Below are 25702 nucleotides of genomic sequence, written 5' to 3'. Positions count from 1 at the left end.
CTACGACTCCGTCCCATGGACCAAAACTCAAAGGCATGGGACCATGGTAACAGCCAGGAGGGGACAAAGACAAGTCACAAGAAATGCATCTTCGTTCAAGACAGTCCCAAAAGATCTATGGACGCATGGTGAGCTGCAACATGAAGAAGAAGAGGACCAGCCAAGGGGAGAGGGGCGTGATCCCCAGGAATGCGAAATGACCATGGACGACAGAGTGGAAGAACTGTCGAGTGAACCAGAGTTGGGTGAGCCGAACTATGAAGGTGAGCAACCCGAGGGAAATCAGTGGATAGCACCCAGTAGTGGACAGTATGAACTAAGAACTGCGCCCTGGCCCCCAGCCAGACTCAGAGACTATGAGTGGTAGAAGACCAGCCAGAGAGACTACCAAACCCATTGTCTGAAACAGTTGTCAAAAGAATGAATAATGTTTGTTAATGTTTAGTTAAAATAAAGGAGGAATGTTATATCCGCCTTACGTCCCGCTACGCGGTGACATAAGGCATCATGAATAAAAGCCCCACCCCCGCTCCGCACAGGCAGTTCCAGGGCAGGACAGCAACACACGTGTGTCCGTGTCTTCACTGCTCCCGCTGAAGCTGTGCAGCAGGGCCTTATAGCCCGAGGCACTCATCTCGTGCTTCCTGCCGACGCATCGGCAGGGAAGCCGGATCTAACAGGCGGTATGGGGACCTTCTCGTATTTGTACACGTATGTCTGCCTTCTACTGTTCTTTATGTAAGCGTTCAATAAAAAAAGTATATAAGAAATGAATGTTCATTTCCTATAAAACCATGCTGACATCACATTCATGTGAGTGTTGTCTTTGCTCATGGTCCTGTATCAGATTGAATTCTTTATGAGTCTGGTGGTTAGAGTAAGATTGTTACCACTGGGAACTGGGCGGAATATCGTCGGCCTAGTTGGTATTTTCTTTCTGCTCCCTTTCAGGCCAAAAATCAATCAAATTCATAATGACGACTAACATCTTGACTATCATATGTAAAATGTGTTATGGCCCAGGCCTGTGGCTTCGTATTTATGGAGTCTTGTGTACGCTTCAGTGTTCTAAACAAAGGAGCAACTCATTTGTCATTTGTTTTTATATTGTGCCATGCATAACCTCATACCCCATGTCAGGAAATCTTACTCTGTTGCATACAACATGTTTGGATGAATTATAGCTAAATTAAAATAAGTGACATTTTTTGACACAAAACGGATTCTTGCATTTGTGGATTGCTGTCTACATTTAAAAGGAAATTAGGCTAACCGGGTAGAAAATATGCAAAGTTTAATGTAGCTTTCGGGGCAGATTTTATCATTTTTATTCTTCTGACCTTTTATTGTGACAGGCACTAAATCCTTTATAATTAAAGGTTTGGATCTGTTTAAATTAACTTTTATTTCCTTGTAGTCTACAAAACATTACATTAAAACAATAATAAATAATAATAGTAAAAAGATGCTGGCGAACTGTCTCTCACATCTTCACAGGACCGGAATGTGTAATGCAGCATTTTGATCATCAAAAGTTAGTGTCTGCATCGACATCTGCATTCTATTTGTTATGGAGTATAGTGTAAAATATGCACAGATCTGTGGCATATGAGGATTTACAGATGTTCAGCTTTCAACCCCAGGGATATATTCCACCAGGGGGTTCTGAGGGCATCTGATTGACAACAGTGAAGCTCGAATTTTAAGATGTCACTTGGAAGCCATGAGTTGTAATTGGAATTGGTTATTTATAACGCGCTTAATGCCCAGAGGTTTCTAAGCGCTGACTCGGCGATCGAACCAGTGTTGGTCCACGTCGTCTTGCTTCCAAGGCGAGCAAGTTGTCCCTGAGCTATCTTCCCTGCCCGTGGAATACACCACACAGTTAAAAGCTCCCCATCTGTAATTTCATGTTTTGTATGCTTCTCGCCATCACAAGCAGAGACGTCTTTATGGGAGGGCAAAAGGGATGCGTCTCCCACCTCACCACCTTGGGCCCACAAGTGTTCATGATCTAAATAAGTCAGTTCCTAGTGTTCACTAAACTTGATGAGCACACATCAGCTTATTGTTGGCGTGCTGCAGAGGCTCTAAACCTATTGGCTGTCTGTTGTTGACAGGTACATGCTGCGCTGATCAACTATCCTGTACGGTTTTCATAGTTTGCGTGTTCACTAGGGCACAACTCCTGTAGCATTCTCACCTTTCTGTGTGGATTAAATTGATCATGTGCAATAGCCAAAGTTGAAATACATATTGACACATTTGAGTCATGTGATAGCTCAGTGTGTAAAGCACTTGTTATAGAGATTTGTGATCATGTGAAAGATCACAATACCAAATTCCAGCAGCCTTTCCTATGTCTGAAGTTGATACACCTGTGTATAGATGTACTTTGTTTTGTAGTGCAATATTTGCTATTTTCATCAATATACCTCCTCCAGATAGCGGTTGCTATACAAACTAGCATAGCTTCAGCATGGTGGAGGTCTAGAAATAGGTTCCTTAAGAAGGAGGGGAGTTAAAAACCATAGGTAGACAACCCCAATGATGAGCATAAAGTGTTAGGTCGGATAGGTGATTGGGTACTGAAATTCAAGACTCAAACCAAAGCGTTTATGCTTGTATCCTGGCTTTGCCAGCAGAAGATACATTGATACTGCACAAATCATCTTATTTCGTTGACCGTGTGATGCTGTATTCTGTGAAAAGCTTTGCCTTCTCACATGCTGGTGGCACTGTTTTAGCCCATTACTTCATTTTATTTTTTGTAGACTATTTGAGTGGAACGGGTTCTAGACAGAAAAGAGCGGGCTTTTTTCTGTCTAGAACAGGCTCAGAAAAGAGCGGGCTCTCTGGCTCCCCGTGGGGAGCCCGAGAAACCCAAATGGGAAAGCAGATTCAGGCAGAAACAACGCGGTTGTGTTGGAAAACGCTGCGGTTTTTCTTTCGAAGTTTCTCAGGCTCCTCCTTCCGCAATGCCGCGTTGTTTCTGCCTGAATCTGCTTTCCAATTTGGGGCTCTCGGGGAGCCTGAGAGCCCCAAATGGCAAAGCAGATTCAGGCAGAAACAACGCGGTTGTTTTCCGCAATGCCGCGTTGTTTCCGCCTGAATCTGCTTTCCCATTTGGGCCTCTCGGGCTCCCTCGGGAGCCCGAGAACCCCAAATGGGAAAGCAGATTCAGGCAGAAACAACGCGGTTGTGTTGGAAAACGCTGCGGTTTTTCTTTCGAAGTTTCTCAGGCTCCTCCGAGGCGGAGGAGCCTGAGAAACTTGGGAAGAAAAACCGCAGCGTTTTCCAACACAATAACGTTGTATTTATGTGTTTGCGGTCCCTTCAAAAGCGACCGCAAACATAAATACGTTTCTAAAGCTGCGGTTTTATTTCTAAGTTTTCCGGGCTCCTCCAGCCCGGAAAACTTAGAAAAGAAAACGCAGCTAGTGCTTATTTAAAAAAAAAAAAAAAAATAGCACTTACCGAGATTCACAAAATGGATGCGCCCATGTGCTTGCTTTTGCGAATTTTGAGCTTGAATAGCTCACAATTTTACATAGGAAGTTTTAAAAAAGAGAATGCTAGTATTTTTTTTATGTTGCCTATCTATTTTTTAAATAAAATGTTTTACTAGACCATCCCTTAAGGTTCTTCCGCGAGGTCAAACCATAACTTTCTCCCAACCTACCCGGAAGGTATGCAAGAATAGTCTTAATCCTCCAACTTTCCATTATTCCTTGGGCTATTTCCAAAGTGAATGCCCTGAAGGCGATGATGGCATGGCATCACTATAGAAATCCCATCAATAAATAAAAGTATCAGGAGATTCATGTTGTGTATGGCTTCCATTAGAAGCCACAGCAACTATTTAAATTTCCAAATGTCATAATAATCTTCTACTGTGATGAAACAGCAGAGGAATATGCAAAGTGACATCACAGCAGAGTGATACAACATTTTCTCTGCCTCCGTCAGGTCTCCTAATGCCTGAAGGAAGGGGGCCTGGGGATGTAAGGATGCCGGGCATTCTTGCTCTTTTTTTGGTGGGGTAACTCAATGTTTTACGCTCAATGCAAGTCCCTTATGGCCCCCTCACTGCCCCCTTTGAAGTTGGTCCATGGGATAGCAGAAAAAGGGATGCATGTGGTGAGGGGGAGAGGGAGGGCCATCTTGAGCACGTTTGGGGCCGGGGCAGGACACTTTGGGAGCCCCCATCCACCGACGAAAGAAAATGATGGGATCCAGAATATTTGGTTGCAGCCCCCTTGATGTAATCAAAGCCCATAGCTTGATATGTGCTGCATTGCAGACGTCAAAATAAGCATTGGTACTCCCCATGCCCTTACGCTCATCATTCTTGCTTTAATCAGAATAAATAAAGAGGCAGTGGTGTTAACATTAGAGAGCAAAGAAACAAGTGGCTGTGGTGTTCGATATATCAGTGCTCGCTATTATTATAGATGAAACAACACTATAGCCAGTGAAACCCTGAGTGAGACTTTTTTGAAGATCGTACCCTAAAAGCAAAATCAATTTGAAGGGCTGACAATTTTGAAACGTTTAGGAACTAGCAATTTTAACAGATCAGGCAATACAAGATTAAATGAGATGTCCAGAATCACACATTGGTTAAGAGGTGAAGCTGGGATGTGCACCCAAACTGCAATTTCTGTACTTCTCAACATACTTTTCGAGTTATTACCAAAATGCAAGTGATTCTAACTTCATTGGAGCTCATGTTCATCAGAGCCATAATGTTAATTCAAGGAGTAAAAGCTTTGCATAAGCCCTTCTAAATTCTGCTCACATGTCATGCAGGGTTTGATTGTAATTGGGATCATGGCAAGCGGTGTGCACCCTTAAAATTAAATGCTGATGCCAGGCAGCCTTTACTCACTTTGCACGGCGGAGTGGAAAAGTGCAGGACAAAAAATGGCGTACACTTGTGTATGCCGCTTTTTGGCTTGCACTTTTGCACTCCACCATGCAAATCACGAAAATTTGGCAGCGGGGAGCTGCCTATGTGTATATTATGATTTCATTGACCATGAGCTCCATTGTCTTCATCATCAAGGGAAGTATACAAGTACTGGCATACTAAGTGATGAGATCTTAAATTGTTTAATCTGGGGTTCTCTTTTATATTTGAAAGCTTTGAATGCACCCAGAATAAGGGCTTGTGTATTGAAGTCCATGATGTGCAGAAAACCTTTGAATTGTACAACACAGAAAACCTCATTTAATGTCAAATTCTCGGACCTTAAAATATGCTTGCGAGAGGCCTGTAGTATTTGGCCCAGGGGGAGCCCAAGAGCCCCAAATGGGAAAGCAGATTCAGGCAGAAACAACGCGGCATTGCGGAAAACAACCGCATTGTTTCTGCCTGAATCTGCTTTCCCATTAGGGGCTCTCGGGCTCCCCACGGGGAGCCTGAGAGCCCCAAATTTAGGCAGACACAACGCAGCATTTAGCATTTCCCATTTGGGTCTCTCAACTGGGAAATCAGCTGTAGGTAGAAACACTACGCGGCATGTAAACATAACCACGTTGTGTTTCTGCCTGCTGTGGCTTTCACTTTGGGTCTCCGGTGCTCCCCTGGGAGCACCGGAGACCCAAATTGATAGCCACAGCAGGCAGAAACACACGCGGTTGTGTTGGAAACCGCAGCGTTTTCCAACACAATAACGTTGTATTTATGTTTGCGGTCGCTTCAAAAGCGACCGCAAACATAAATACAACGTTTTTAAAGCTGCGGTTTTATTTCTAAGTTTTCCGGGCTCCTCCAGCCCGGAAAACTTAGAAAAAAAACAGCAGCTAGTGCTTATTTAAAAAATAAAAATAAATAGCACTTACTGAGATTCAGCTGCAGCTTTCCTGCTCTGGTCTCCGGTCCCCGTCCTCCGCCTACAGCACTAATGAAGGGAAAGCCACCCAGCGGTAGCTTTTGTTTACTACAGCTGGCTGGCTTTTCCTTCATTAGTGCCGCAAAAGCCAGCACAGGAGGGCCTCCATTTCACAAAATGGATGCGCCCATGTGCTTGCTTTTGCGAATTTTGAGCTTGAATAGCTCCAAATTTTACATAGGAAGTTTTAAAAAATAGAATGCTAGTATCTTTTTTTTTTATGTTGCCTATCTATTTTTTAAATAAACATTTTTACTAGACCATCCCTTTAGTCCTTATGGACAGCAATTTGGTTGTACAGGTAAAATCACTTTATTTTACTTGTTTTTTTTTCAATTTAAGGGCCCTGAAATTAATTTCTATAATTTGTCAGGATGATAGAGACAGTGCCTTGACTGTACAAGCAGTATCTACCTGGGCGAGCCATGGAATTTGTTGTACAGGGCACATCATTTCCGAACATAGCCTTGGGCTCACATCGGTCTTGTTCACCAGCTTCCAGTTCTTAAGAGTGTAAAAGTTAATGTACTGTTTGTGGTTAATGGGGCTTGTAATGGTCAAGGTCCAACATTCTTTGGCGCTAAAATCTGAGCACTCTTCCCCACCTCCTTTTTAAAGCTCCACTCTGCAGAGCCTTTCCACCTTCGCGTCTGGGAGTCTCACCTGAAAATAGTTCTTCCCAAAAAGGGTACAGAGGATCTGAAACTCTTAAGGGCCCGATTCACAGAAGCGTTTTATAATGGCAAAACCCCATGGGTAAACACTCTGTGAATAAGGGCCTTAGTCTCCAGAGTTATGCTTTTCACCCTCTTCTGTCACAATAGGCAGATAACTATAAAATCATTTTTGTTTTATTGGCTTCTCGCCAAAGGTAACTAAATCTAAATTCTAATCACTGAGACACTCGGTTACACTCACCCACCTGCTTAATTTTCATTTTACTCGGGCAGGCCAGTATCTAGGCTCTCATGTTTACCACTCAATCTTCACCCGAACTATCTCATTCTCTCTTTATCTGAGATTGCCAATTTTTAACATTCTACAACCATTCGCCAATAATTTCCCTTTTTAATATATGCATGTTTATTGTGGTGCCCAAACCTCACCTTGAATCAAGGCAACGTTGTTTTACACAGGAAAAAGGGTCCCCTTGCTCGGATTGAAGAGGGAACATTTCTATAGAATAAGCATTGTGTGCTTCACTATTGTGAGCTTAAAAACTGTGCAACAGGATGCTGCACTATTGACATTCGATATAGGAATCTAGGAGTTGTGCTTTGTTAAGTATTGATTGCATGTTTTAGTCTCTCCTGTCAAGCAGGGGAGTGGTCACTGGAGACCGATAATCCACCAGAAGCAAGGACATGTACAAACTTGACTTCCGCCACTTCAGGAAAGAAAGAACCAGAACACATGCCTCATCGGTCTACACGCCCAGACTCTGGAACCTCCTGCCTGTCAATACAAGACTTGCTCCCTCACTTCTGCATTTCACGAAGGACCTCAAAATCTTCCTCTTCAAGGAATGGCTCCTCCATAACGCCTTGGTCCACACACCCTGACTCCTAAAGACCTTGACACTGTGTGATCTGCTTCTTCCCTGTTTCCTCCCCTGTTTACTTGTGGATCCCTTGGTATCAAATTGCCCCCCCTGCCCGTTGTTATCTCCCCACTCCCTTGTATTGATCACTTACAATCTGCTTTCCTCACAGTGTTCTTCCCCCTATGACTTAAAGCGCTCTGTTGCTTCCCGAAACTAGGGCCACGCTCCATAAAATACCCTAATCATAACCCTAACATTTTTATTTTTGGCTAAATTGGGGACCACTTGGAAAAGAGATGTTGCGTGACAAGTTGTGGACATTATATAAAGGTTACAACCGATTTTAAAAATGTCATTTCATTTTTATAAAACAAGAGTAAAACGTTTAAGAAAGACAGTGTTGAGATAGCATAGGGCCAAGCATGTATTGCTGTCTGTTGAAGGAAGAAGTGTTAGGTTGATAGGAGTATGTAGTTTTCCTTACCCTGTTCATGCTTGATATGATAGGTTATTTATAACGTGCTTGATACCTAGAGGTTTCTAAGCCCGGACCCGGGGATCGCACCTGTGTTGCTCTGTGTTGTCTTGCTTCCAAGGTAAGCATGTTGCTGCTGAGCTATCCTCCCGAAACTTGTCAGTATAGGCCACCGAGAAGGAATTTTCATTAGCACCCTGGCATGGAGAGCCAGCCAATCAGGGGACTAGGAACACAGACCTGAATCAGCGATGAAAGCTCCCATGCCGCCATCTTTCTGCCACCTTCTGTTCCCCTTTTTGTTCATTTCTCCCCACCACAGTACCTTATTTCATGGTGGCAAGTGCCGCTGCCACACCTTCCCCTTTGCTCCCGCAGGCCGCCATGGAAAGGGAAGAAGGGCTTCCCTTGGTGGCCATCTTAAAACTGTATTTTCAGTCATTGAACGAGGCGTCCTGTTCAATGAATGAAAATACTTTTTTTTAGTACCCCGGGTTACCGTTTTGGTAGCCCGGGGTGCTAATGTCCTCAAGCCTGCGTTCCAAGGGCTGGAACGAGGGGGGTAATGGCTCTGAGCCCTCGTTAATGGCCCTTGCAATTAACCTGGACTCCCAGACCATTATCCCCTGTTCCAGCCCTCGGAACAGAGGCATAACTCCACCAAAGCACTTTTCAGTGCAGAAGCGAAGTACATAATTTATATTGTGCACCCTCTGCAACCATTCAATCCACAATTGACCATATATTTCTTGCCTCCCCCCTCAAAGCCTTTCACTGTACACATTCCAGGACTCAATTGTTCATTTTCCACCCTAAACCCCTCTCAATCGAATCCTATCTCTCTGGCAAGGACTTTGCTTTTAACTTCTAAAACCAATAAAATCTCTAAAATTAGTGCACAGCCCCTGCTTTTCTCCCCCTGTGCTTTTCTCTCCCCCTGACCCCCCTCCACCCCCTTTTCTCCTACCCTGCTTTTTCTCCTGCCCTTCACTTATCCGCACTCCTTTCTCCCTCTGATTTTTCACCAACTGCTCTGGCGGAACTGGCTCCAATCTACCTGTCTGCAAACACATTCTTTGCTTATGGTGACCGCTTCACCCCCACTGATCATCCAAGAACTAGCACCTCTTAGCACCTCTAGCACCTACCACTCCCCACTCTGTCCTCTGGTATCCTTTCAGCCTACTTTAAAGAGACCACTGTTTCCACTGATCTTCAATAAACCTCTGAAGAACCACAACAATCCTGCCGTCTATCATTGTCTATGTCTTCTTCCTAACTATTCCAAAATCTTAGAGCAAGTTGCTATTCATCCTCATGAACACCTACCAGAAACACACAGACTTAGTAACCCTCTTCATTCTGGATTCGGCATCCATCTCTGATATTAAACAGCACTCCCTCACGTCATTGACTTCATAATTACTGCTCATTAGTGCTCATTAGGCTCATCTGTCATATATCCTCATCCTTCATGATCTGTATGCTGCCTTTAATACCGTCAACTCCTCATATCTTCTTGCAGCTATCTCTCCCTTTAGATTCCAGGACACTGCCCTTGCCTGGATTGCCTTTTAATTTACTGTTCAATGCTTCTGCATCCCATGCAATGTATAAATATCCTCTCACTCCCTTTTCAGTTGGACCTCGCTGCCTCCTCACAGGAGGAAAGGGTAGCGGTCAAAATAAATTGTAATACGTGTTACTTTACATTTTACAGGGACTCTGCAGAGCAAGACAAAAGAACGAAAAAAGAACATTGTTATCCTTCCCGCTAGGTCCTTTTCCCCACCAAGCGCCTGCAAGAGAAACTTTGCTTTACCTGGAAACCCCCATGAAAAGCTAGAGGGTTGATATCCTTAATGGATGAATGAGTTGAACTGAGGAGTTACTGCTAATATTCCAAATCTTAGCCTGACTATGGTTGTCTCTCAAGGACTCTATTTGGAGATCCTTCTGATTTATTGTTCCTAGGTTTCTGGTGCCTTGCAAGAATGTGAGCTAGGTGCTGGTCTGAGAAGGATGAATGGAATGTAGAATGTGTGGAGCTGGAGGTTCTCTGAGTGACATTTGCTGCGGACTTCAGCAGGGGACCGTGAACTGGAAAGATGTGTTCTCTTTGTGTTCTGATCTGAGCTCAACTGTAACTGAAGAAATAAAGTACATACTTTCCTGTTTGTACTTACCATCTCCTGCGTGGTTCCTGCATTGTGTCCCCATGCTGAATACTACAGTGTTTAGACTAAAAGGAGTTATCTTCTTGCAGTTACACGGAATTACTAGGAACTCCATAGTCCAGTTGCTAATTCTTATCCTATAAATTGACTCTAAACTGCTTGTCCTAGTTTTGAAGTTTTTAAATACGCTGACCTATTCCTTACTAGCTAGTTTCCAACGTTCGCCGACTGTCCCTCACTATAACAATAAAATCAGGATTTTAAATTATTCTCTTTCGAATCTATTCTGCATAATCTTTATAACATAAGCAGTGGAATATTCAGTTTGAGGGAGATGTGTGACATGCAGGACTTACCCTTTTCAGTTTGAGTCAAGAAATTATCGTTGAATGCAAATATTGTTTCAGCCACGTCACAGAGGCACTGTTGTGTCCTTACATTCAGGACTTGTATCAGTGTCGGCGGATGTATGCTAACCACCAGGTTTACTTAACTCATATGCCACACACGGAGCTGCTGCAATGAACTTCTTCTTTATTTTAACCTTGTATTCACTCTGCCCAACCCCTTCCTGTCACATGCACACCTCACGTGTCTATCGTCTTATAGACACAGACAATGAGACAGGACACTACATCTCCCCCTTACATAAATCAATACATGTCACATTACTCCATTTCCTCAATCCACGTGGATGGTTTTCTGACCACTCTTTTGGATGGGCTCCTTGGTGCTGTCACCTCTGTGATTCCACTAATACAACTATCATCAGTGTCTACATCAGCATCCATGAAATCAGGGCAGCTCTTTGGGAACTTGATTACCTCCGGCAATACTTCATGAACTGGAGTGCCTTCTTTCGGCTTCCTAAAGAACGGCGAGTTCCTGGTAATGTAATGCACAGACCCTTCAGCTGATACCATTGACTCTTGAACTGCAGTCACAATCAATGAGTTAGGAACAAGCGCTGAAACAATTTTCTGCAACTGAGGTTGACGTACTAACACAGGATCACCTAGTTGGATGGTTGATTATTTTCGGGCTCTTCTCCGACCATCTGCATAGTGCTTCATTTTCTGTTTACTGGCCTCATCCTTCTTCCGAGCACACTGTTCTAGATACGAGCAGACCTCTGGGTCAGCCACATGCGGCAATCGAGTCCGCAATATCCGACCTAACATCCGTTCTGAGGGACATGCTCCCATGGAGCTGCGTGGAGTGTTCCTGTAATCCCACCTCAGCGTGAAAATGGCTTGCGTGAATGACCCTCGAGTGATAGCACATACTTGAAGAGTTTGTTTGATATTTACCATGAAATGTTCCACAGTGCCATTTGCCTGAGACATCTCATCGATAACCACTAGCACATATTTACCATTTGGCAATGGGCCAAGCATATCGACAGCCACTTCATCCCACACCTTCAGTGGCAATGTTGTCATTTGTAAGGGCTCTGGGAAAGTGTAGGGGGCGCTAATGACTTGCAGAATGTTTCTGTATTTTGTCATCCATTTTGTGAACCCAGACCTTTGTCCTGAGCTGTCTCTTACTGGAGACAATACTTCTGTGTCCCAGATGTGCAAGTTGAATTACTCCTGCAGAGGTACATGAATAATGATTCTATTCCCCTACAGCAGTAAACCCTGTGGGGGATATAGACAGCTCGACCTTCGTGGAATGAAATGTGTTCATCATCTTCCTCTCGTCCTCCCTGAGCGCTTCATCACCTTTGCATGACTCACACCACCTCCCGGACACTACCTTTTCTTTAACTCGAATCAAAATCGCATCTTGGCCTGATTCCCTGACAATCTCCTAAATAGTCAATGTCTTTCGAAGTGATTTGTCCACAATATAGTTGATGTACTGATCCGCCTTTGATGACTGGGCTTCTGCATTTGCTGAAAGTGGGTATCTTGAAAGCAAATCAGCCAGATTATTGTCCTTCCCTGGCGTATGATATCAAAGAAATATTCTTGCAGTCTCAGTTCCCATCTTGCAATCCACAAAGGCATCTTTGCATTACGTTTACCATAGATCGTCATGGGAGCCTGATGATCTGTGATGATGGTGATTACTTTTTTTGCCATACAGGAAAATATGATAATGTTCACATTCCCACACTACAGCCAAGCGCTCTTTTTCAGGCTGTGAATAGGCACTCTCAATAATGGACAAACCTCCACTTGCATACAAAACAATGCATCTTGGTGATGATGAGCCTGGTTTAAACTGTGCTAATTTGGCTCCTAAGCCTAGGGGACTTGCATCCACAGTTAGCTCCATTTCGAGCTCAGGATCATAGTAGGTCATGCAGGATGCTGAAGAGATGTGAAATTCCTGACCCTTGCTTGTGAGTATTCGCAATGGTGTACTGACCGAAGCAAAATCCTTAATGTATCTAGTACAATAACTAGCCATCCCCAGAAATGACCGCACTGCTGAGGTAGAGGTGGGAGTAGGTGTATCAAACAAGGCGTGCACTTCTGATGGGTCAGGCTTTAAACCTTTACTCAAAAATATACGTCCAAAGAATTTCTATATGGATTTGCTGAACTCACATTTGGCAGCATTCAGTGTCAAGTTAGCATCCTCGAGTGCCATACACACTCATTGGAGAGTGTAGTCATGAGCCTCCTGCGTGGCCCCAAAGATGAGAATATCATCACTGTAGTTGAGGCACTGAGGGATGTGTTGGATGACTTTATGAATATCATTTTGAAAAATCTCATCTGCAGATGAGACCCTAAAGCTGAGTCTTTTCTATATACACAGCCCCAAGTGTGTCGTAAAGGTAGTAATACAGCGAGACCCAGGGTGTAGTTCTGACTGGGGATATCGTTTGTTGAAGTGCAGTTCTGAAAATACCTTTGACCCATGCAGAAGATGCATCATGTCAGTCATTCTTGGAGACAGATGCCTTTCCCTTTCAATAGCAAGATTGGGCGCACGCATGTCTACACATATGCACATTTTGTCTCCATTTTCCTTTTTTGGCACTGGGACAATTGAGGAAACCCATGGAGTGAGGCCCTTTGCATGCTCAATGATGTCCTGATCTAGCAAAAATGGCATCTCATCTACCATCTGTTTTTGAATATTCAGGGGGATCCCCTGGTAGTGCTGCACAATGGGCTTAACATTAGGATAAATTTGCAGCTTGATTTGCTTCTCTTTCAGTTTTCCTAAACCTGAACAGTGGGGGAAACATCTTGACGACCATGTCTTTTGAATTTAAGTTGTAGACTGACATTATTTGATACATGATATGCACCAGGCCTATTTGCATGGGTGATTTAAAGCTCAGAACGTTTCCTCATGGTACTTTCCCTTTCACAAATTAAGTGGTCAGCTTCTCTGATTTGTCTTCATATGAGCAAGTTATCTCAAACATCCCCTTACACTTGAGACGCGTGCTCGACTCATACGGATATATATCAACGTGTGCTTTAGCCTTTTGTACATTGTTTCATTAATCACATTGACAGTGGCCCCTGTATCAATCAGAAAATTCCGGGCGCTTCCACTTACTTGAAGCAGCAGTTTAAGACTATATTTGATTGCCGTCTTATTGCCTATGGCATGGTCTTAGCCTCTCTTGCGATCACCACTCCTCCTGGCGTCTTGGTGTGGATGCTATGTATTGTAACTTCTGTTGTGTCAACCTCCTTCTGTGTTTTTCCGGCATGGACTCGTCTCACCTTCCCGTATATTTTCTAGCCCTCTGGGGAGATTCCTGACATCTTTCTGGGGAACATCTTAATATGGAGCGGGAGACCGTCGTTTCCATTCTCCTTCCTGAGGCCTTATGATCAGACGAGAGATGGATGTATTTAATGTTCTTAAACATGGACTGAAAGTGGTTCTCACCCCGCAGGCATCACACGAGTGACCAATGACCAGACACGGCCCAACATGAGGAAAATTATATCCACACCTGTAGCATTTGCGTTGTGGTTTGCTGGCCGCTTTATCGGTTTTTAGAACCTGACATATGGGTGCAGCAGCAGGAATCTGGAGTGATCTTGATATTTCCCAATGACTATACTTGGATGGAAATTGCCATGTGAGCTCTCGCTAGCATTAGAATTTCCTCAAGAGACCTGGTTTTCTGAAATCATTTCTTTTGTAACTCTTGGGGACTCACAGCCCGCTATCACTTGTGATCTCAGGGCTTCATCTTTCGAGTAGTTATCAAAGTTGCAGTATTTGAATCTCTCTTAGCCTCCTGACAAATGTGTCTAATGTGTCTCCTTTCTCCTGGGTGGTGGTGTGAAACAGATGCCTCTCGTAATCAATGTTCCTATGCATGCCAACATTTGTATTTAGTGAGTCAATTATTCAGAAATAATTGTCTGTGGCAACATCTGACATCTCAAACACAGTATCCGGTACTGATGGCCCTAGCAAGCACATTAGTATGCCATGTAATATTCTTTCTTCTCTTTTTTCTGTTGCATCAATGTAGATGTATAGTTCCTTTAACCATATGCTCCATCTGGGGGCAAGACTGCTGGTGTTTCGATATGTCAAAAGGTGGAACAGCTTGCAGTAGTAGAGACTCATGGCCTCCCTCCAACCGGCTTAGCAGGGCTGGCGAGGAAATTTATAGGGTAGCATTGACAGACTCGCTTTCTGACATGATGAGGCTGTGTGCGGGCTAGGCCTGCATCCTTGGGCCCAGTTTCTGACCCTCCTTGGGGTGTAAACCTCTGCAGAAGTACTTTCCCCCGCAACAGGAAAATTCTGCAGTGCCCACTGTAGTATGCCCACTGTAATTGCTGATTAGGGCAATGGAGGTCATGGTATGCGTCCAGCCCCTTTAAAGAATTCCAGTAGGAGCCACGCAACCAACGCGTGCTCTGTTGTGCATCAATTTTGTGTGCCTTTTGAAGTGGTCCACCAGCGGACTGTGCAGTAGACACGTGCCCCTTCTATTTGCGGCCTGCTCTTCACAGATAACGGAGCCCCCAGCTGGGCCGCTCCAAAATTATGGGCAAACGCACACCCGACAGCGTTGTGGGAGACGGCAGGGCCGGCACATAGTAAGGACACTGCACATGTCTGTGAGCCGCAGCCTCATCTGACTATTCGTATTGGGTCCAGCACCACTGTCAGCAGGAGGAAATGGCACATGGCGTATGCTATCGCTCATCGCCATTGTTGTGCCCTTACATGCAGGACTTGTATCATTGTTGGCTGATGTACGCTAACCGACAACTTTACTTAAATCATACGCCACACTCGGAAGAGTTGAAATAAGCATCTTCTTTATTTTAACCTTGCCTTCACCCAGCCCAACCCCTTTTTGTCACATGCACATCTCACGTGTCTATGGGATCATAGACACAGACATGAGACAGGACACTACAGGCACAGAGATGAGATCCCTATCTCCACTCATTCACAGCTTCAGCTACTGCTAGAGTCCAGAGATGAGTGCTGCAGAGCAAATGAAGGTGTGCATTCGCTACATGAAAACGCTGTCTCTCTAGGTCAGACAGGTAGCAACTTACCATTTACAGGATTTCTCGACCCGGTGAAGGAGTTTTGGCTTAAAGAAGGGTCATGTGCCACTGTAGCGATAAGCACTGCCTCTAAAGGAATTTCAGTTTTTACAGCATGAGCTTACAACAGTGGTTCCAGAGACTCACTATGAGACTTTCTGTCAGGACCGTTGCATATTTCTTCTTATGTTCAGTTCCAGGCCAGGAAAAATGAGGAGATTCACCAAATACACCCAGATAACACACACTGGATCAGATAAATGAAAGGCCATTGAGGTTTTTTAAAAATGTCTTATGTCAGAGCTCCTTTTCACTTGCCATCTCCAACTGCAAGATCTGCTTCATCGTTGAATGGTGTACCCTAACACCAACACCTTAATAAAGGAAAAGATCAACTTAGATATCAATGAAAGCCTAACAACCCAAACTCCCCACAAACCTTCTTAAACTACATTCCTCTTTCAGATCAAGAACCTAACATGGAACCATGCATATCGTAACCACTTCTTGACCATAACCACTGCTCTTGTGGGCCTGACATATACTTTCTGATTTACTGGTAGCATTGTGCGAGCACGGAGTATAATATTTTGTTTTCCCAACATAAGATTCTGTTGCCAGGGAATAGTGGAGTTACAATGCTGCTTCCTTTGTCAGTTAATCCGCATCTGGAAGCCGCAGGAAATATTTTTTCTGCAGGACAACCATGTTTTACGTTCCTGCAGATGTTCAAACATAATTCCTATGAGGTGCTGGGTGATCTGGCAACAGTACAAATGTACACACTATCCTCCTCCTCGTACCTTGATCTCACCCGAACAAACCACACTCCCTTGTTCTTCCCATCCCTTTTTATTCTCCTCCTCTACCTTCCATCGGTTCGCCTTCTCAGCTGGTTCCCCAGGCCATTCTCCTCCTTGCTTTTCCCCAGGGGCCAGGTCACAGAGATAGGAAGCTATAAAGCTCCCTTTAAGTCCCACCCCTTTTCAAACACAGATCAGCCGATGTCTCCCAATGATGACCAGCTCTAGCAAAATTCAATTTCAGAATTCGTATTTCAGGGCAGATGAGCATCCTGTTTGCTGGTTCACAATGCGCAACGTTCCGCTGGCTTGATGTTTACCACTTCATCTCTTGCTGGTGGGTTGTAGACTCCTGACCTCGCCGCAAGTACTACTGGGCTTGGTAGATGGAAGAGAAAAACCACTGGCCAGCAAAGGATACGGTTGTTATGGGATGATTGCAAGTGGTACTTTCCAACTGTAACCAAGCACATGTGGAAGGAACAGACTGGGGCCCTCCCAACTCCCTGAACCCACCTATGGGGCAGGACTATCTTTGGCAAAACACCATTGCAAGCCTCCTGCCCCATTTTGAGATGATTCCCCATCCCCTCTTGACAGGGTCAGATTGCAACGTGTCTGATGCTATCATTGGGCCTCATTACGACCCTGGCGCTAAGCGAAAAACGATGGCGGTAAATGATTACTGCCATCGTTTTCCGCTAGGTCCGATTATGACCCTTGACCGTTAACTACGATGCCATTAGCGGCATCGTAGTCAACGCTGCCGCTATCTGCGCCAAGGAGGCGCGCACGCGACCTCCCACACCGTACTTAGCGCCATGGCGGAAAGGTACGCGAATGCCGACCCAAGCGGACATGCACCTAACGCCATCTCCCAGCCCGTTAAGTACCTTACCAACATGGCGCTAAGTACGCCATCGCAAACCAACCGTAAATGGCCATGTAAAGTGAATCCAGCTGCCACAGGTGCACAGAAACAGCATAGGTGGAGGCAATACAGACTCAGGAAGTACAAAAAGAGCACACCCCACCCCTTCCCACACCCAGTCACACTCCACAATGATACCAATACAACTTGCAATGTTGGGGCTGGAGGACCTGATAGCAATGCAAGTGCTACTACAACAACAACAACAGGCAGCACAGAGGAGACGCAGGAGGAGAAGGAGGGCAAGGCAGGGCCAGCAAGCCCCACCAGCACAGCCAGTGCCACCACGCAGGCAGCCCCCAATCCCACGCATCAGAGCCAGTCCATTCAACCTCACTGCTGAGCAGATCCACACCCTGTACCGTTTGGACAGGGACACCATCACCGCCATCGTAGACATGACACACAACGACATCGTCAGCATGATAGAAAGTCCAACCGCCATCCCACCCCTACTGAAGGTAGTGTCTGTACTCCACTTCCTGGCCACAGGCACCTACCAGCACACAGTGGGGCACTTGCATGGCATTTCACAACCATTATTCTCACGTACACTTATCCAAGTGCTCGATGCCCTCCTCAAGCACACAGACGACCACATCTCATTACCACAGACTGCCCAGGAGATTGCAAACACCAAAGTGGGTTTCCATGCACTAGCCGGCATACCTGGTTGCATTGGTGCCATCGACTGCACCTATGTGGAATGCGATGGAGGTACCGTACCGCAACCGGAAACAATTCCACTCAATCAACGTGCAAATGGTCTGTGACTCCAACAAGATCATCACACATTGTTGTGCCCGATTCCCCGGATCAACCCATGATTCAATGGTCCTGAGGAACTCCACAATACCACGCTACATGGAGCGACATGCAGGCCCAAGATCCTGGCTACTCGGTGAGTCTAATGTCATGACCATGGAAATGTGAAGTGGGTAGGTGAACGACGTACCAATGCATACTCCACCTGGCTGAAAGGGGGGGGGAATGATGCATACTCCACCTGGCTGAAAGGGGGGGGAATGATGCATACTCCACCTGGCTGAAAGGGGGAGGGAATGATGCATACTCCACCTGGCTAAAAGGGGGGGGATGATGCATACTCCACCTGGCTGAAAGGGGGGGGGGGGAATGATGCATACTCCACCTGGCTGAAAGAGGGGGGGAATGATGCATACTCCACCTGGCTGAAAGGGGGGGGGGATGATGCATACTCCACCTGGCTGAAAGGGGGGGTAATGATGCATACTCCACCTGGCTGAAAGGGGGGGGGGTGATGCATACTCCACCTGGCTGAAAGGGGGGGGTGATGCATACTCCACCTGGCTGAAAGGGGGGGGGGGAATGATGCATACTCCACCTGGCTGAAAGGGGGGGGATGATGCATACTCCACCTGGCTGAAAGGGGGGGGGGGAATGATGCATACTCCACCTGGCTGAAAGAGGGGGAGGGAATGATGCATACTCCACCTGGCTGAAAGGGGGGGGGGTGATGCATACTCCACCTGGCTGTGAGTAGCAGAGAGAACGGAGACAGATCATACCCTAAAGCAACCCAAACTCCACCCAACACCAGTAAAGCCAATACCCAATGTATGCAGCCCTACCATGTGAATGAGGTTGTGTCCCAACCATGACACAACCATCTGCAAGTGCATTCTACCAATTCAGACCACATTGTCAACAATGAAATGCACCTACATGCACATCACCAAACACCATCAACCGAAAGGCCTGTCCCCCATAACTGCCCACGAAGGAGGCACATGACGAACAGAAACATCAACACACCATTACACAGACAGCAGGGCCCCTAAAATGTCCATATCAACATCAGCATTGCTCACTCGGGTCATGATGAGGCCCACAGCAATGTTGCAATGATGTGCGCATTGACATCACAGGACACGTGCCAGGCCAACAAAACAAACGGCATCAACGGACACAGTGGATGGGCACTCACAATGCACTCCACCCCTCTGCATACATTGGGTGATGGCATGCAAAACAGGCCATGAGAGCCATGACCATATACTGGTCGCATTGTGTGAATCAATTAGTGCATTTAGAAGTGGTCCAAAGTAACAGTTGGATGCAAGCCATGGTGGCACATCATGTTCTTGATCAGACGTCATGACTGACACAAACATTCTCACCTACATACAGGTGATGCAGGCTATCCCCTGAAGAGGTGGCTCCTTACACCAGTCCGGAACCCGCAGAACAAGCACGAGGAGGACTTCAACCGTGCACATACACGTACCCGTGTGGTCATTGAGCAGACATTCGGCCTATTGAAGGCACGGTTCCGATGCCTCAACAGGTCTGGTGGGGCACTCCTGTACCGCCATGAGAAGGTGGCAAAGATGGTCATGGCATGTGTCATGCTACACAATATGTGCGTCAGACGAAATGTGCCCCTGCCCCCTGACGCAGAACTGCAACCACCTGACGATGAGGATGAGGAGGGTGCAGATGGGGCCGCACCTCATGGAGGAGGCGATGCACAGTAGGGGCGTGAAATGCGTCAAAATATCATCAACCAATGCTTCTAGCACAAACGGCTGGTGTGTATCACATGGAGACGGCACTTGGGGCACTGTGTGTCTCTGGGACATGCACACTGTGGACTGTACACCAATAAAGCACACATATGCAATGAAAATGTCCACACATTTGATTTCGGAAAAAGGAAAAAGTGTATTTTAATCATAAATTGTTGTGACACACACCCTCCCCCCTCCCCCCTGCACACCCCAACACACCCCCTGTGAGTGTCTACAGATGCCTGTAACAGTGGGCACCAGGCTATTACAAGCCCCCTCTCCCAGCCCCCGGGGCACCCCTGCCTGTGGAGCGCAGGTTCCGTCCTGAACGTCGGACGGGACTGCTCTGGGCAGAACTGGCAGCAGAGGATGTCCCTGCCTGCTCCCGTGCATACATGTCCTGTAGGGTGTGGGAGAGCTCTGAGAGCACACGGCGCACCCCGGCAAGTTCGCCACAAATGTCCCTTGACGTGGACTGCATTGCATCCCTCACGGTGTCAGTGCTCTGCGCAATTTCGGCCCTTAGGGTCTCCGTAGCCTGTTCGATGGCTGCCCTAGCCCCCACACATTCCGCAGCATGCTCGGTGAGTAGCGTGGACAGCTGTTGCTGCCGTTGAATGATGTCCTCAAGGGACTGTTGCCCCTGCTGGGCCATGCCCATTGCCGGTGGTGTGATGGAGGGGCTGCTCCCCTCCTGTGGACTTCGAGCTGGGCATGGGGTAGATGGCCACTCCTCTTCCTCTGTGTGCCCCTGTGTGGGATCCTCATGGTGGCTGGCATGGGACAAACAGGGGGAATGTGGAAGGTCAGTGGGGCGTCTGACGTCATGCTCCTCAATGTCGGAGTCAGAGCATGCTGCAATGGCAGCTGATTCTCCAATGGTGCTGCTGACCGCAGAACCGGTGCCTTCTGTGGCAGGCAATGTTGGAACAGGTGGTGCTGCTGCTGCTGGCCTGCTGCCCACTGGGGTGCTTGCCGGTGGGCCGTCCTGTTTGCTGGCAGTGGATTGTGCTTGCTGTGGGGTCTGGCTCACTGCAGCTGAGGTTGAGGGTGCGTGAATGGTCATCTTGGCCTTCTTGGCTTTTTTTGTCGCAGGGATGTCCTCGTCCTCGGGGTGTGATTCTGAGCCTGTGGTGGAGCAAAGGAGGGAGAGCGTTATTGATGGGTCTGCGGACATTGGAATGACAATGATTGACATGATTTTGGTCAGTAGATGAGGCACATTTGAGACAGGGGCATGCAGGTTGTCTCCTTTTTGTGTGGAATGAGGATGGAGGTATGTGGGTGCCGGCAGTTAGGGTGTGCATGGTACATGTATACAGGGTGGAGCTCGCATGTGGCTGTGGGCAGTGTCCAGCTGATGTGTTGCATTTACACTCTAGGGCAACATTGTGCTACACATGAATGGACTTCAGTGACAATGGCATGTCTTGATTTGAGGCACCTACCTTCATCGCCTGATGTCGGTACTCCTCTTTCCATCCCTCCGACGCCTTCGATGCCTTCCATGCCTATCGTGCTGGCACATATTTCCTCCCACGGTTGGAGTTTCAGTGGGGATTCAGAACCTCCACTGGTAGCCAGGCCAAGGTTGCGGTTGGCGGAGATGATGCTTCTTAACGCGTAGCCTAAGGTCATCCCACCGCTTCCTGCACTGCTGTGGGGTACGGTCCCCACCGCGCTGACACGCTCTGCCACCAGGGCCCATATGGCCTTCTTTTGGGCTATCGCCGGCCTGGTCATTTGCGTAGAAAAAACTACGGCTGCATTGTCTTGAAGAGTCTCAGCAAGCATGCTCAGTTCCTCCCGGGAGAATCTGTCCTGGCGCTGGCGATCGCATGCCTTCTTGACAACTTTGGGCATTTTTGGGTGGTTAAGTGGGTGGGTGATGGGTTGGGACAGGTGTCAGGGTTGGATCTGGTGTTGTTGGGAAGGATGGCAATGGATTGTGTTTTTAAAGATGGCCGCCGTGCTGTTTCCCGTTCCGCCGCGATGACGCTATTTCCGGTTTTGCTTTTTTACGGTGACCGCTAATTACGGCCACCGCTGATTACGGTGGCCGCTGAGATGGGTGGCGGTAGTGCACCTTGTGTGGCCTACGGTGCCGGTAAGGGCCCTTTCCGCCATGGCGTTATTTACATTACCGCCATGGCGTAATGCTCGTGCGCGATGGGTCGGAATGTGGCACTCTTTCCGCCATCGGTCCACGGCGTAAACGTTCATTACGCCATGGCGGTAATGTCGGCTACTTACCGCCAGGGTCGTAATGAGGCCCATTGTGTGATGAATGGGAGCAATATGGTTATTTTTGCAGCTTGCATTAAAAGGAATGATACAGACAGGTTTTGTTGATGAGCCATATTACATGCAAGATTTTGATATCATAAGCAAAAATAGATCAAATTAATTGTGCACTATTTTGCTGCTATCGTAATTTGAAAAAACGACACTCGGAATGTACCCACTATTTTTTGTCCCAGCTTTCACGTTTGAAAAATGCATCAAAATGAGTTTTGCTCCTTAAGAATCGAGCAGGATATACCCCTTTTTCTGTCCCTACTGAAAATGTGAATAGTATTACCTGCATTTTGTGTGTGGTGATTTTGTAATTGCAGCCCTGCCCGATCAGATTCAGGCAAATATTCATGCAACGGTTTTTGTGAAGCTTCTGAAGTAGTATTTGGTGATCTCAGACCTCTTTTCTTTCTCTACATTCAAACAGAAAAGCGCAAGAAAATCGGAGGGCCTTTTCCACAGAGCAACTTCGCCATGGACAGAATGTAATCGGTCTCCAGATGGGCAGCAACAAAGGGGCCTCGCAGTCTGGAATGACTGGATATGGAATGCCGCGCCAGATCCTCTGAAAACTGTCCCTCCCCGCCATCACAAGGATACATTAGTCTAAGCATGACGCCATTAAAATTACTTTAGGCCCAACCACTATTAGACATCTCTCCTTCAGTAGTATGCCAACTCCAGTGTTTACCACAGAAGATCATTATTTGCCCAATATGTGCCAATACACACTGCGGATTCGTACTTATGGTTCGCTTTCTGACTATGCAAATATTTTTATTTATAAATATTTTTATTTATGTACATGTAAATGACCTTCTGTATGTATTGTGATCATCCGTCTTGTAGACCTCATCGTTGCATGCCCTGAAACTGATCTTATTTTTTTAATTATATCAGTGAATAGCATTAATAAATCAATAAAACATTTTGAAGACATTGTTTTATGAAAGCAACAATTGTATTGTGTTTTTTAATTAAAAAGGTAGTTATACATGTTTCAATTGTGAGCCTAATTCGAAAAAGTGTTTTCTTGAATCTTATTAGGGTCTTGGTTCTATTCACACTACTCACAGTTTTGAGTCTCAATATGTCATCATCCTTACTCCTTTTTGGTCTGCCTGACTATTTCTGCCTCTGCTTTCGGCTCCAATCTGTTAAATCTAATGTACTGTGTTCCTTTCATCAAACACTAGATCTGCCCCCAGAACCCCCTTCTGCAGCAATATCCCTGGATATACAACAACTCATCACAAACGGAGCCTACACTGGTAGAATCCTGTTTCACCTCAGGTTTTCTTAGGTGACTGCGTGCTTCCTGGACCTTGTACGCACAGAAAAGAGGCCAAAACAACCAAGTGCTATTTTCTGATGATTGTCTGAAAGGCATTTCCTTGTACTTTGACACACTGTCCCCCTTCCGCCTTACTTGTGGTGAGTTTCTGCATGCAAGGACGGGACCAGAGCCATTTTCTCAGAAAGAGAAACATTCCTCAATATTAATTTGTTAGCCGCACACATGTTCACTGACCGCACTAGTACTTTTCTCAGTGTCTGATAGAACAGAACCCTCAGCACTTGCTGATCTGCACACATCTGTTCCTAACGCATTTTCTCATTCCCTCCAGTTCCTGCTGGCACTGCCATGCCCCTCGCCTATGCTGTGTAAAGACGGTTTCTCTACATGTGCTGCGACAATCGGGTGACCACTGCAAACCAACTGTAGCTCTGCATGAAATGTCAGGGCCCGGATCATTGGTGGGATCACGGTTGATGCTGCAGAGTGCTCTTGGTTCCATCTCTCACTTGTCGGCTGCAGCGGAAGGAGCTGTGCTCCTTCTCATCACAGCACCTAAGGGACTTACTTGAGACAAAGAACCTGCAATAGGCTAGTACCCCTCTTCCTTTTAAGGCATCCTATCTGAGAGACTCCATCCCAGGAGACTCCCAGTCAGGAGGGTTACTTGTGGTTGCTTGGCTTCTAAAGGTTCAGCTGATGTTTCCTGTTCAGGGACTAAATCGAGGGGTGACCCGAGGCTCCTAGTTCTGGGACTGAATCCAGGCATATGTCTGAGGCTCCACTCTAAGAGGCTAAGACTCGACCAAGCTCCGAAGTTCCCTGGCATGGGGCTAAGACTATGCCATCACCAGAGGATCCCTTGCAGAGGACTAAAACCAAATGGGTTAAGTTGGCCAGCTCCACCAAGAGGGTTGCACCAGTAAAAACGTACAGTACTCGTCCTGAGGTTACCCAGTCATAGTCAGTTACTACTGCCCCTGCATGTGACTTTAGCAGGATTGGGCATATCGTAAGGCTGATCATAAACAGAGCTCCCAGTGAATCTGTTGGCAGTGTTGAGGCCCCGGATTTCTGCATCATGTCAGCAAACTCTGCAGCATCATTTGTCCCTATTTCACAAATGAAAATACTGCTGGTAAGAAAGAAAATTCCAGCAGTAGACATGTGGCCTCCCATATGTGACACAGAGGTTAATTCAGCGAACCTCATAAAGCCCTTGGAAGAAGCCTTTTCACTCATTAGTGAAATTAATTACTTCTTAGGATCATTTGGAGCCCCAGTCAGTATGAGACCCCAGGGGGAGGAGGCAGTGCTGCCTGTGTCACCAACGCCCACATTCAATCTGGAAATACCACCCACCCGTGCTCATTGATTGAAGGCTTGGGAATTGTATCGCAGCCAATGACCGTGGATGCCCCCAAAAACGAGGGTTTATTTATTTATTAATTTATGTTGACACTTGTAGAGTGAACCGAACCCTTAGGCATCAGCTCCACCAGTGGAAGCAAGCTAACCCGTTCCTGATACAAGTCCTAACAATGTAAGTGTTCTGATCTTGATGGTTGTGCCGATTAAAAAATACCTCCATCCCCAAGTACCACACAGACAGTAAAATATCCAATGCCTGTGCAATCTTTGAGGCCACAGGTGTGTAGTGAGCCGCCAGATCTGGAACCAGGAACAGCCAGAAGGACCCCTTGAGTGCTGTAAGGCAATGAGTAATTATTCAAGAGATGCAATGTGGCAGATAGATACAGTAAGAAACAATTGGAGCACCGCTTACCTAAACGGAATGAAAGTACTGCCCAAATGTGATGACAGCAGGGGCCAGGGACAGGGAATGTGAGGCAGGTTCCTGTGAGTGTTATGCGATGAACACCTGAAGCAATATGAAGCGCACACAAAAAACGTAGTTCGTGGCTGTCCAAAGTGCACAACCAGGTAAATGTAAGTAGAAGACCAAGAGCCGAGAGTTCCAAGCAAAGAATGATCCGTTAGACAGTCCGATATGCAGAAATCCGAGGTCGGGTACCAGAATAGTCGTCAAACGATGTTCAAGGCACTGGAATGCAGGGCAAAGACCAAGCAAATCCGTGTAGCAGTCCGTAGTTGAAGAATCAAGAATCCAAAAACGAACAAAGCGCCAACCAGTCCTGAAAAATCAGCTGTGAAGCACTGCTTCCGTGTCTTCCAACGCATTTAAACTGTTAGATGGTAATCACGTG

At 46.4% G+C, this 25702-nt stretch overlaps 1 protein-coding gene across 1 annotated transcript in view; it reads left to right on the top strand.

Moving 5' to 3' along the window:
* The window catches only part of TAGLN3 (transgelin 3), a 223585-nt gene extending 200449 nt beyond the window's left edge, over positions 1–23136 (top strand). The window contains exon 5 of the mRNA XM_069637181.1: positions 22605–23136. Within this exon, the coding sequence (XP_069493282.1) occupies positions 22605–22746 (142 nt within the window). The 3' untranslated portion in view covers positions 22747–23136. The remainder of the gene's footprint in view (positions 1–22604) is intronic.
* Positions 23137–25702: the final 2566 nt, after the last annotated feature.

This window comes from Ambystoma mexicanum, chromosome 7p (assembly GCF_040938575.1).
Source record: "Ambystoma mexicanum isolate Mex_15411 chromosome 7p, UKY_AmexF1_1, whole genome shotgun sequence".
In the NCBI taxonomy this organism is placed as follows: domain Eukaryota; kingdom Metazoa; phylum Chordata; class Amphibia; order Caudata; family Ambystomatidae; genus Ambystoma; species Ambystoma mexicanum.
The sequence above is the reverse complement of the archived record's forward strand: the minus strand, read 5'-3'. Positions and strand labels throughout refer to the sequence as shown.